Here is a 14,387-nt window from a genome sequence, read left to right as displayed (position 1 = left end):
GGAGAAAAGGTGACGCAGTTTACAGTCTGAACTGCCTGGCGAAGCACATGACAAATGTGTAACAAGAAAAAACGCATTCAGGAAGTTTAAATGTTAGGTAATTTATGCTCTATTTTTCAATTTCATTTGAAGATGAGTTACTCTCTTTCATTAATTTCAATAAACTTGTAATTTGCATTTATTACATTATTCGTATTAAATGCTGTTCAATATGTTCAATATTAAAAGCTTTCCTTCATCCTGTTCCCTGCAGCTAAAGAGGTGCAATTTAAGAAACCGCAGGTGCTATTTAGGAAACTAGTTGCCTAAATGGCACCACTGACAAGTGTTTCAAAAATGTCATTCTACTTAAAAAATATTAAATCAAATCCAAGGGTTCTTTTTTACATGAAAGGTAAATGTTCTGGAAATGTATTTCTGTAAAGGAATGCAGAAAATAAAAACTGTATTGTGCAATAAAAATTATAAATGCTAAAGTGGTGCGATATACGCAACCTTATCCTATTGACTGAATCTCTCTAACGTGAGGCACTCCGAAGAGATTGCAAGATTGCTACAGGTACCTTTGGAAAGATGAGAAATGGAGTCCAAAGGCTTCTTCTGTCAATAGAGTGAAATGTAAGCACATTTTCTAACATTTTTTTTTTGTTCTATAAATATATTAAAACTTTGGTGACAAACGGCAGCCTTCTTACGTTTATTATGTAATTCAAATTTGCTAAGTTAATGTATTTGTAACACTCTTGAGGCATTGTATAATGTTTTATATATCCAATGAAATATAACTAAAAAGCAACACACATCAGTTAATAGTGATGTAAGAATAACAGAAATGCGTTCTTCACAATTTTATAACACTATTTTATTCAATGCACCTGATGATTAGAACATGTCAACTAGAAGTCAAACCCAATAGAACATACAGCAGCCCTCCTTTATTGGAATCTTATATAGCCTATTAGTTACAAACAGTAGAGCTAGAAGTTAAATAGACGCGAAGGTGGTAATATGGCACAGTCTTTTTCCGCAGTCTCTAATTTGAAAACAACGAAGTTAAAAATGCGATTTGAGGTGATCCGTTATAGGAATATCATTTCTCCTTATGTGTGCAAAGTCATAAGATGGTTATATCAAGAAATGACGTGCTATGTTTTAGAAAGTTCTCATGCCGCATAATTGGAATTCCACAAATTAAGGCTGCAATATGCGACAAAAAAACTGCCGGCATAAGTTATAAAAATTAATCCTCGAATCATATATACTGTCTAAGACATGAAAACTGGTAACACATTAGACACAGAATTCATATGGAAATCAATTTCTTAATAGTTGTGTCAAAAATATGAAGTTGTCCGTTTTCCATAGGTACATTTCATGCACGTTTATCAGTAGACCTACCTTACACACAAATTAGAAGGTTCTAAGACAAGTTTTGTCCTGAACATCTATTTTCCTCATAAGAATGTGATTTATAATATGGAACAACCCTGTCCCATAATAACATTAGCGCCACCGGCATAGCTCTGTCAGCTAAGGCGTTTGCCTGCAGCGTTCGGGCATCGGTTCGATTCCCACTTGGGCTCATTATTTGGTTGAGTTTTTTTCCGAGGTTTTCTCCAACCTTAAGACAAATGTCAGGTAATCTATGGCGAATCCTCGGCCTCACCGAGCCAAATATCATCTCGCGATCACCAATCCCATCGACGCTAAATAACCTCGTAGTTCATACAGCGTCGTTAAATAACCAAGTAAAAAAATAGTAATAATACCACTACTCATACCGTAGCATAAAACGTTGAATATATTTAATTTACAATGGCACTTGATTTCCATGATGCTGGTCATTACAAATCTATACCTCCTAATTTGTTAATTTGTTACTGCGTAACAGCCGAGAAAAGCAACCTCTGCAAAAACTTTTATGAACATGATCCCCTGTCATGCACTCTTACTCGAGACAAAGACTAACCGAGGAGGAAAATATGCCGCTGTACGTAACAGATAGCGTCACTAATTTCAGAAAAACAGCCAAATTTCATTTTACAACCCCGTCCCATATTACCAACTTCTCCTCTATATGTATTTGAGAGTTTTAAATTTTAATTGATGCTTAACCAATTACTTGGTATACAAATTAAGGGAGTGTCATTAGAGATTTGCAGACAATTTTTTATAGCTATCTTCCATTGAATGTAGCTTACAGACAAAATTAGTCAATGTCCAGTTTACGAAATGAACCTTCAGCACCACCCATTGTTTCAGAAAACGGATGCTTTTTACCCTGACGCTTGCTTTCATCCACCTTCAATTCTTCCTCTTCTTGAAACCAAGCGGAGTATTCAGTCATCAGTGCCTTTACTTTAGCTGAAAAGGAAACATTTTTGTTACATATGAGAGAGTCAAAAGCAAAGGGATACAGTGACATTTCTAAGAACATGAGTTAAGTGCATCCAAGTTAAGTTAAAGCATCTAAAATTTTAATGGCGAAGAGATATATCTGTTAATCATATCACATACTAAAACTGAAAAAAAAGCATGAATTTACGAGAGTTTAAGTGCTTTCAACCACATATTCTCAAAAATAACTTAAGTGCTCTTATATCGTTTTGCTTCTGACCCTCTCATATGTGATAAGAAAACATTTAGCGAACTGAATGATTGACCCTAAATGCAGAGTATTTCAGTGACAAAAGAGATACCAAGAAATTTTGTGAACCGCCAGGTCTTGTTGCAGTATTTCACTATCCGTTTCAAGAACATGTAGGAAAAATGTTAACTGTGCATATAATTAATTATTAAGGACTTTTATGTTGAAAGTTTGTAATTTTAACTATGTAATATAGGTTCGTTTCGTAAAAAAATTTAGTCTCATTATTTAGAAAGCATATTGTGTACACTTTTCCGAAGACGAAAGTAATATCGTATTTGTCTTGTAATGTAAGTAAATGTCTCAGTTTATATACAGTGTATCTTTGAACACACTGCTTGTATTATACATAAATCTTAGAAAAAAACTAATTTTACTAACAAAGAACACATCCTTGTGAAACTCCTGTCGGGAAGTTTGGCCGGTTCAAGTGGCCGAATATTAGATTAATACAGACCCCGGGACACTTACTGATTAACTTTTTGGATAATTTATCAGTTTATCTTATTTATTTATACGTAAAAAGATATATTAGGCTAGACAATGTAGTTAAGGTGTTCAGATAGGACTACTATTATTACCGTTCTCATTCAGCCTCTGCGACATTACACAATTATTTTTACTACATTAGTAAAAGGTTAATAGACGCTAGATCTTCCTGGAAATAATATTTCAGACGATAATATTGCACTATGTACGGAAATTCACAGGTAAGCGTCACTTTCCTGGTTTCAATTAATGTCATACCCCAACCTGTACCGTTTAATTGTTCTCTATCATAATGTAAATGTAGCCTACTTGCTTACCATGAGCAGTACCTGCACTTTCTGTCTTCCCTCCACATTCCTCGGGAAGAATTTCTAGAGGTATGAACTTTGCAATTTCTTCAGGTGGACCATGAAAATGTAGCTGAAAAAGGGGGATTCAGTATACAATAAAATATAATATGCAGTTTCATAATATCCATATTAATTTATTTCAGTATATTTAAATCATCTCTGTATAATATATATTATATATATTTTTAATATATATATTTATATATATAAAAATATATATAAATATATATAAAATATATAATATATAAAATATATAAAAATATATATGATATGCATAATAAATCACTTTGTGATTTAAGACGGCGCCCATACCGTCGGATCCCGGCCAACCAGTCACTCATTCGAGTGCACCTCAACACATGTATGGACTTCGGTCCTGCGTTCATAGACATCTATGACGTAGTGGAGAGGGCGGCCACTAGAGGGAACCCAAGAGATGGAGCTTAATCTGAGACGATTCTAACCGGCGTCGGGGTTGTATCCGGCGTGGCTTAGTGGATAAAGCATCAGCACGTAGAGCTGAAAACCCGGGTTCAAATCCCGGCGCCGGAGAGAATTTTTCTCCGTTCCATCACTCTTTCATCTCTGTATAAATTTCTAAATGATGCCTCTACGTCAAGGGTAATAAGTATATGTGTGTACACGTCCGTGTACATATAGGCTATATTGTATTTATGTACTAGTATTTATGTGTAATCTAATGAGAAAGCATTATACTTGATTTGAATATATGTGGGCCATGGGAACCGACGATCTTAACATACAAAATTAACAATACAAGATACAAATTAAAATTTTAATGCTATTATATAGCATAGTTATTGAATATCATTTGGGAACATGACCTCATTTTCTAAATAATATACCTCTTAAATGGCCCTCATCACTTAAGGTACATTTTTCTGCAGTCTGTCACGCAGATTCTGCATCGCTGATTGCACCATGTTGTTTGGTATGGCTGTGATTTCCTCCTGTATAGCATCCGTGAATCCATTAATGTCCCTTGAGATCGATTCCACGATAATGTAGCTCTGGAGTAAGAAAGTCCCCTAACATCTTTATGTGTCGATCAGAAGTCACTGTGACAGCTCTATCATTCTATTCAAAGAAATAAGGACCTATAATTCCAAAACTGACAACACACCAAACTACTACTATACATGTGGACTATGAAGAGGGTGCATATGAAACTGCTGTGGATTTTTATCAGACCAATCGCGGGCTCAGAATGACAAGGTTCTATCTGACATTTTTAACAAAATTGAAATTTTTGTTGCAATGAATACTGCTACTTCACAGCTATCTACCATATGAATTGTATGTTGATATCTCAATTATTGTTTGTGACAAAGTTAGTTTGAAAAGGTTCTAATCACGCACCGAGTTCTTTCATGAGAGTGACAAGATTCTATTTGCATGTTTCTGCTTGAATTAGGTGAACCAACATAATCGAAATTATACTTTTAAAATATTATGTAATGGTCAAGTATGAAATTTATCATTCATTACCGTCAATCAATTTTGATTGTTATGTGATGGTATTTGGGTAATTACACAATATAAATATAGACTAGGTATACTTTGAAACCACAATATTGTTGTATGAATAATTTTATTGATTTTGATTGTCCTGGTACTGGTACATTTCGTCGTGTTACGTTACCTGCTACTCTTTTTTTTTATTGTTTATTAACGTACCAGGCCATTTCTTTATAACGTGTATATGTTATTTTCTCGTCATAACAATAACATGTCGAGAGGTAAGTGCAGAAATGGTGTTATCGAACCATTGCAATAATTCAAATTCAGACGAGATTATGTACCAGAATACAGTGATTTATCAAGCAACAATATAGATATTCCAGAGCATTTTTCTGTAAGCATGAGTTCCAAAAGAGAAGATCAGGAAGGTCTCAGCAATTTATTATCAAATACAGTAATTCAGCGGATATATTAATTCTTAATTTTCATCCTGGTTGTCAAAAAAACAGAATGATCCTAGTTTTAGCCTGTTTTAAGGTTATGAGAGACATCATGGCTAGTCGTGTAAATATAACACAAATTGGCTTTGCAGCACATTGGTGAATAATATGAATTTTTCTTAAGAGGATAATAATAATAATAATAATAATAATAATAATAATAATAGTGTTATTTTCGTGAATAAATCTTTTTACATTGCTTTTAGCTTATTTGCAGAGAATGATCAAGGTCATTCTTTCCCCTCCGCTTCTGGCCTAAACAATATAGAAACTATGGGAAATAATACTGTTACTCAATACCGGTATGTAGGAGATGCCGGTGTTCAACTTGTTCTAAACACCCACTAAAAACCAAGAACAAAGAAGACTCAATCAATTGATTTTCGAACAAGATTTCCCATTCAAAATTTGGTATAAGCTTTCTCATGGAGATTCTGAATTTCATGTTGTTAATTTGGCGTATGCAGTAAAACACGTCAACCAAATGTGGTTAAAATTACACAGATACACAATCTATTAACAGGTCTAAACTTTTGAAAGGAAAACTAGCTGACATTCAGTCAATGTGTAAGTGGATGTCAGATTGACAAAAATATTTAAAAAACCTCTTCAAACAGTAATAATTTTCTCTACAAGGAAATGCTATCCAGCATTAAGAAGAACATGTGACAGCGTTTTATGTTAATATTAATGCTACGAGTTATTAAAAAAATATATATGAAATTAAAACAGAAATAATAGAAACATTAATGCTAATATTGTACTGAATGCAAATTGTTTAACGTTGGAAGAATTTAGCCTCTTAGAAAACAGTGGTTAGCATTGAACTTGTTAATCCTTATTCTGTTTTATTCCTATACTAGCCGTACCCGCGCGCTTCGCTGCACTTGTTATAAATAAATATCATTGAATTAAATCTGTTATATTTCCAAATACAGCTTTGTTATTGTTAGGTAATAATTAATTTATTATCAATTATAAATCGTTTGCTCCTGAATTAATTTCAAAGTTATATTTGGAATTATGAATGTAACTGTTATTACAATGCAATATATTCTGGAGTTGTTCGATTAATTCTACTTTTAAGCTTGGTATTATGTTAGACCTAACAGCGTCTGAAATATAATATATTTGTAAGAACTGAAAGTTGTTACTCTCAGCTGGAAGAAGACTTTGTCACCAAACGATACCATTTGAAATAAGGTTTTGATAACGGATGTACTTCTATAAGTACCTACCTAAGTTTCTAATTGTTTGTGGAAGCTCTTAAACCTCAGGAAGACTAATTTACAAACATGTTAAAGGAATTATTCTTGCAACGAAAACGGATGCTCCCTAGACCAAATAATCGTATTTAAATTATGTAATTACTTCATAGTTTCATCTGGTATTGTATGACGTTATGAATGAAATACCTATGCTGTTAATTGTTTTTATTGTAATATTCGGCCATAACTGACCGAGTATATAAGATCTCGCGCTGAGAGGGGTGGAGTTTCGGGTTTGAGTTGGCCTATAAACCACAAGTCATGCTAAAGATGTTGGTTTGTTAATTATTCAATATGGAATATTGTGCACTACATAGAACTGTTACCTATTAAGTATATATTACCGTAGCTCAACCAAATACGTAATTAAGCACTAAATATATGTAGTTATGTTACTGAATAATTAATACTTAATATGTGTCACGTGTATATCTGTAAAATTATTCCATCTCTGACTTTCAATCTTTCATAAAAAAAAAACGCAACGCAAATCAGACATCTAATTTCAGCACGGTACCTCCAAATAGCATTAAATTTAACTCCAGTACATAAAGCTAATTATCATTTTCGATATTATATAAAGTTTTCTGTCCGTAAGGTTCTGTCTAGTCCTACCTTATATGCATTTGTGCCCAGTCCTCGATTCACTCATGAGCTTCTGTAATGACATAAAGCCTACGCCCATCTAAAGGAACTACACTTTCAAATGAGGAAAGATTTAAATCTATTTAATAGTTTCTTGAGATTGCCTCATACAAACACACAAACATTATCTCTTTATAAATTTAAGAAGACATTAACAGTAAATGTAACTGTGTAAAAAATATATGCTGATCTCTTTTGTTTTGTGTGATAATGAAACTAGAAAAATCAGTTTGGAAGCACAAGTTTCTATTTGAGAATAAATAATAACAATTTGGAAACACAAGATTCTATTTGAGAAAAATCATTTTCTTTTTATATCATTTCAGAGTAAATAATTTAATTATAAACATTTTACTATCAGTATATGTTAAACAATGACTTTAACTACCTAGAAGTCCAGAAATCTTTTTAAAATTTATTTTCTTTTACTTTATTAACAACCAAACGTTTGAAATGCTCCCCTTTAAAATTTACTAAAAGCTAGATAGAACCTTGTCATTCTGAACCAGCACAATAACGAAAATGTTGTTTGTTCACTATGCCATTTAAATTCAAGTGTTCTTCATCATTCAATAACAGGACTGTTTCATCAATAAATGTGTTCAGAAAGTTTTCACAGAATGTCATTCAAGATGATTTAACTCTTGAACCACTACTATCTTGTAGGGATGAAAATTTAAATCTTTATGCAGAATTCTTCTCAAACTGGTACGTGATAAACCTAAGGCAGTAGCGTGTTCTCTCGTTGAGCGACAAGGACTCCATACCATTGCCTGACTGATTCTTACGATATTTCCCGTTATTCTTACAGTGTACAGGACCTGGTAATTTCTTCTATGTTGCAGAAACAGTTGATCTGAAATTCTAAATCCATAACTTTATAGTGTACCTGCTATGAACGGCACCATGACAACAGCCAGCTTTTTTTAATACTTCCACCAGAAAAGCACGATATTCAGCATTCCATAGCGCCATTTTTACAACAATGGCACACATTACGCGTGCGCATAATAATTCACGTGCTCAATTTGTCATTGTTACCAAATTATTGTATGTTATAGTCAGATTCCCATGTTCCACTCTTTATATGAAGACACAAGAAGAATTCCATTCCAAATAAAAGTGAAATTAAGATGTATACAACTCTCTTTTTTTTTTTTTCGTTGTTGGTAACTCTATTGAATCTATTAGTTGCTTTATGGTTGTACTAACAGATGGAGTTACTTGTCAACAATGTGACTCTGAAACGTGTGTTCAGGTTACTGCCCAGCGACAGTCCTGATGTTTATACAAATTTACACTCATTATTATGGAACAGGTATTATCTCAATTTTAAATATATCATACTGCCTAAAAGAGGAGATTGAAATAAAATTTACAAGAGCAGACTGAAATAAAATTAAGTAATTTTGAAAGAAAATATGTAAAATTTTATAAGGTGTTTCTGGAGACTGTCGACTTATGCAACGAAAATTTGACATTAAATTGAACAAATAAGTAAAAAATCAAGAGAATGAAGCAAAACTGTCATGGTATACACACATCTAATTGAAGGGAGAAGTTTAAGTGTACAAGTATAAACGGAACTGGCATATTCAACTTAATGGAGAAGACGGAAAAGGGGAATTAAGATTGGTACGAATACATTTAAGAACATTAACAGAGTGACTCTGCAATATAAAACTACGCTTAAATGAACAAATCAAATGATACCGAGATTTTTTACCCTTTTGGCAAGATGGGAGAATGATCTCCATTGAAGCTGGAAAAAAATCAACAGATATAGAGTGAATGGCAAAATGTTTATTTTACTGTCTCTCATTAAACCAAAGTTTAGCCGCATCTGTGGCTCAGCGCTAGCTTACTTATTTTGCGGACCGAGTTCGATCTCTGGGCTGATTGTAATTAAATTTGTGGTAGACGTTGCAGGTGGTTTTTGTTTGGATATTCCATCTTTCATTGCATTAATACTCTCTACTTTGTCCTCATTTCATCTATCATCTGGAATAATTAAAAAAAGACTGGGGTAAAGGGTATCTGATGCTGTAGAGGATTTGGGGTTTTGGGCCCTGGATTTATCAGCTACCCATCTGTTCTATCAGGATTAAGGCTGAATTGCCACCTGTCAACATCGCATTCATGAATGTCACTCAGGTGACCAGTCGAAATCATTCATCACATAGGATACGAATGTAAACCTACGTGCATGGATCCACCTCTAGTGCGGGCCTGTAAAGGCCAGTCAGGCAACCCACATTTGCTTGCGCACATTTGCATATTGTATACTAAGAGGAAAATTGAACAACTTTTGTTGAATATTGTACATGTCTTTGAAGAAACATACACTTACCAGTTGTTTGAGTTCACTTTTCAAAAATGGTTTTACTAGAAGCATCACTTTGTCTATGAATGAAACAGTGTTGATGATATGAACAGCTTTCAATGCTGCAGGTTGACAGTCCTTGAAACAGATTGAATGTTAATTAATTTCTACAGACTTTTTAAAATCGATTACTGGCGGTATATCAAGACTAGTTGGTTCAATAAATAACCATAAAATTAATTATGCAATCAAATCTTGGAACAGTTTACAGAAAAAAATACAATAAATGAAATTCCTATGGAAAACACATTTGAGGGGTCCAGTCAGAGAAAGAAACAAGTCACAAATCCTGATATATAGAATACCTTCTTATTTGACTGGACTGTGAAGAATTAATATCTTCAGAATAAACTCTATGACGACATAGTATTCCAATGATTTAATTAAAATCTGTAAAATTTTGGATTTATGACCACAGATGGCAGAACATTCCCATCTATATAGGTATTTTAATTATGGCTTAACCCCTGATCTGACTGGATCCCTCATTAAGTGAGAATCGAAGATAGCAGATTTTGGAGAGAGCCTGGAATTATACAGAAAATGCAAACGTGATCGAGGAAGACTAGAAAGACAGACGCCGAAGCAGCCAGCTAGTTTTATTAGAGTTAAAGAGAAGATGAAAACCAAGAGAGAATGGTTGTCCTCAAGATAACACATACAGCCCCTATCAAAAATTTAAGGACAATCCTTCATAAATGACGTTTCACTCATGTCGTAGGCCTACTTATATGAAACACTCTGATGTTTATAAAAGGACCAAATGTCTGTGAAAAGTGTAGTTTTTACTGAAATCCCATTCTATCTATCTTCCAAACTGTAGATTATATAGCATTTTCTTCTGTTATTGAAAAATTACATATTTTGAAGGAAAAAAATTAATTACTTCAGAATGGGTTGACTTAGATCAGTAACTTTTGGGAGAGAGTTAGACTTATCTGAAAGACTTCTTGTGCAATTACTATTTTTTGTTTAGAAAAATCTGTGACAGCTCGTACAGCTATTGTAATCCAGATTGCTTTTTTTTTCTCTAGGAAAAATTACCATTATCTAAAAATTTTTTTGAGCTTGAAATTCGTGACAAATGGACCCGGGTCAGCCAATGTCACTTACATAATACCATTAGGAGTTGGTAACATTAGTAAATCAGCTTATTTTCTTCATGTTTTAGTAATCAGCTCTGTAGTTTTGTTTACTACAAGTGTGGAAAGGTTGGATTTCATCCTTAAAAAAATTAAAATATTTCGAAATTCAGTGAGTGTAAACGTGAAGTTGCAGATTTTTGGGATTTGGAAGAATGACTGGAGATAATATCTAATTGCAAAATTCATTGATTTAAGCCAACCCATTCTGAAGTAATTAATTTTTTCTACAAAATATGTAACTTTTCATTAATTTTCATAACAGTAAATCTGGTCAACATGATTTTTATCTCACGAGTACCAATAGTTGTACTTAATGCAGTTTTTTTATCGTGTTTCCAAATATGTATTCGGAATTTCTCCATCACCCACAGATTTTTTTATTTCAACTTCAATTTTGTAAAATAAACGTTTTTTCGTCAATTTGTCCATTGTCAAATAAAATCTCCTAGAGCATTATAAATATGATGGAACCAATGGTACCGTTGCTGCTCTTGTACAGGTTCAGACATATAAAGACATGTACAGACAACCGCCTGCAGAATACGCATCCACAGACATTTACAGACATGCAAAAAAGTGAACTAGTGTAGCACGCTTTCATCAGAACGATGCCAGTTGTGAGATAGCAGAGAACCAGTAAATACGTCATTGTGAGTGCTTTGTGTGTCTGAATTATTGTGTATTACGTATTTACATATTTATTTCTTTAATTAGTCGTTAGTTACAAAATGCCTAGAGTTAGAGTTTGTTTAAATCATCTTAACAACTTTTGTTATATATGTGGTAAAATGACGCTCAACTCCCAAAGGCGAAACTTACTCCATTACTCTGGGTGTAAAGTGGGGGACCAAACACGATAAACAACAGGTATGTGGGACCCACCACATACCTGTTGTTTATCGTGTTCTAGGCTTCTCACTGCATGGAAGGATTTCACATGTCATATGCCATTTGCTATTCCTATGATTTGGAGGGAACCCAAAGATCATTCCTCTGACTGTTATTTCTGCTTAACAAACATTAAAGGGATTATGTCAAAATCAAAGCATACAGTGGTGTACTGTAACTTGCAATCTGCAATGAGACCAGTTCCACATTGCGAAGAATTGCCCATACGAAAACATACAGAACATGTGACATTATATGAAGAGAACTCAGGTTCTGATGAAAGTAAGGTAGGAAAAGAAACAGACTTTAGTGATACAACTTTTGAACAAGCTGTTCATCTGAGCCTCATTTATTGTCTCAAGAAGATCTTAACGATCACATACGAGATTTACAGTTATCCAAATCATAGTCTGAAATGCTTGCTTCCCGGCTAAAGGGATGGAATCTTCTTCATAAGAATACAAAGATATGTAGGCCTATATGTATCGTAATTGTCATTCTAAATTTAAAGACCATTTTAGTTTAAAAGCTGTGCTTCTGCATAATGGTAATAAATTCCCATCAGTACCTGTGGCTCACTCTGCTAGTTTGAAAGAAACATACGAAAACTTTAAATTCATATTGGAAAAGTTTCACTATGCAGTGTACGAATGGCATATTTTTGGTGATTTGAAGGTAATTGCACTTATTCTTTGTCTGCACTGGGTTATACAAAGTACTGTTCTTTTTGTGTCACTGACATAGTGCCTAAACGCGAACCATTCATTCCTGGACATAAAAATGTGAAACATGACGCATTGTGTAATCCTAAAAATGGTTATCTATCTCCATTACATATCAAACTAGGATAATGAAGAATTTCGTCAAAGCTATGGACAATACTCCTGGTTTCATGTGCTCAAAACAGAAGTTTTCTAAAATTACTGAAGCAAAAATTGAATAAGAAATATTGGTGGGTCCACAAATACGATTACTAATGCGTGAAGAAAAGTTTGAGGAACTATTGAATACACTGGAGAAAGCTGCTTGACAAGCATTCAAAAAATTTACTCAGTTTTTTTGGGAAATTGAAGGACGGAAAATTACCGTAATATTGTCAACGATCTTATAATATCTTATAAATATTTGGGTTGTAATATGTCCTTAAAATTACACTTTCTGCACTCGCATCTAGATTTCATTCCGGAAAATCTTTGTGCAGTGAACGATGAGCACGGGGAATACTTTCATCTGGAGATTTCAGCTATGGAAAAGAGGTATAAAGGCAAATGAAATCCTATATGCTAGCCGATTGTTGTTGGACTATCAAGAGGGATGCGCCACAGGCGAAATGTAGCAGAAAACAGGAAATACTGCACATCCAACCAAAAAGCCAGAAACTCAACACACTAGAACAATATGAAATATACAGACACACGAAAACACACCCCAACGATATTCTCAACACAACTCAATTTCAAAATACATACACTCTTTGACTCTACACTACGAACGCACCCATACAGAAAACAAGAGGCGCCAAGACCAACAATGACCAGTTCCGAAGATGACCGAAAATAGGTCGAAACATGTTAATAAGGTACGTTAGTAATATTTATCACAAAAAAGTTCTTAACATACATATTCCGAAGAAAATCGTCATTTCTTACTTTATAGGTGAGTTACAATGTTTGAATATTGTGTAGTTAAGAATGTAGAAAATATTAAAGTGTTTGGAATTATAGGTAAACGCCTGCCTCTCGGAAACCTTGTGTGATAGGGAAAAACCGATATCATTTTGAATTCAGGAGAAAAAATACTTTCAGAATCGTATATTTTTCTTTCTGAGACAGAAAAAAAAACATTTTTTGTTCCTCAGTGAAGATAGACGGATTGGATTTGCAGTAAACACTTCACTTTTCACAGGCATTTGGTCCCAGTATAAGCATCAGGTGGTTTCATATACGTAGGTGTAAGGACAAGAGTGAAACTTCACTTATGGAGCGGTGTCCTTAAACTTGTGGTAGGCGTTGTAGTTTATTTTACTTTACTTTGACAACTTAGGAACGAAAAAAATTGCCTCTTTAGTATTCATTGCAGATTTATTTGTAATTTATTTCATAAAATATAATGTCGAGAGGTAATTAATCAGAATCTTACTCGAATAATAATAATAATAATAATAATAATAATAATAATAATAATAATAATAATAATAATAATAGTGGATCTATTCCGCTTACCCTATATCTAAGCACATTTCCAACTACACCAGCTGCCTGTACGAAGGATCACTGAGTATTGAGATTTCGAGCAGGCAATCCCACTCATCCCTAGACCACCCTTTCTGTGCGTTGCTAATTGCGATCAAGGAATGCTATGCGATGGTAATACAACGAATAGTGCAATCCAAAAGCGTAAAAAGCATAAATACTATAACAGTACTTTAAACATGTGGTTGCTACACCAAACATGATTTTGGTTATCAAACTGTCTCGATGAAACAAAAGTTAGAAGCACAATAAAGCATAAGTAAGAAAAATAAAGCATAAAAGCTTAATATTTAAAATAGAGCATAATTCTTGGAAAATGAACTGCCTGCTTCAATGCA

The 14,387-nt window shown here is 33.7% G+C and overlaps 1 protein-coding gene across 2 annotated transcripts in view; it reads right to left on the bottom strand.

Moving 5' to 3' along the window:
• Positions 1-833: 833 nt before the first annotated feature.
• The window catches only part of LOC138698161 (alpha-tocopherol transfer protein-like), a 34,970-nt gene continuing 21,416 nt past the window's right edge, over positions 834-14,387 (bottom strand). Inside the window, exons 4-6 of one of the 2 annotated variants that reach the window (XM_069823911.1) lie at positions 9,732-9,842; positions 3,454-3,556; positions 916-2,364 (exon numbers count right to left, since the gene is read on the bottom strand). In XM_069823911.1, coding sequence (XP_069680012.1) covers positions 2,210-2,364; positions 3,454-3,556; positions 9,732-9,842 — 369 coding nt within the window. In that variant the 3' untranslated portion in view covers positions 916-2,209. Of the gene's footprint in view, positions 2,365-3,453; positions 3,557-9,731; positions 9,843-14,387 lie in introns of both variants that reach the window. The other variant, XM_069823912.1, reaches the window with a different exon arrangement.

The sequence above is a fragment of the Periplaneta americana genome, chromosome 4 (assembly GCF_040183065.1).
Source record: "Periplaneta americana isolate PAMFEO1 chromosome 4, P.americana_PAMFEO1_priV1, whole genome shotgun sequence".
NCBI lineage: Eukaryota > Metazoa > Arthropoda > Insecta > Blattodea > Blattidae > Periplaneta > Periplaneta americana.
The sequence above is the reverse complement of the archived record's forward strand: the minus strand, read 5'-3'. Positions and strand labels throughout refer to the sequence as shown.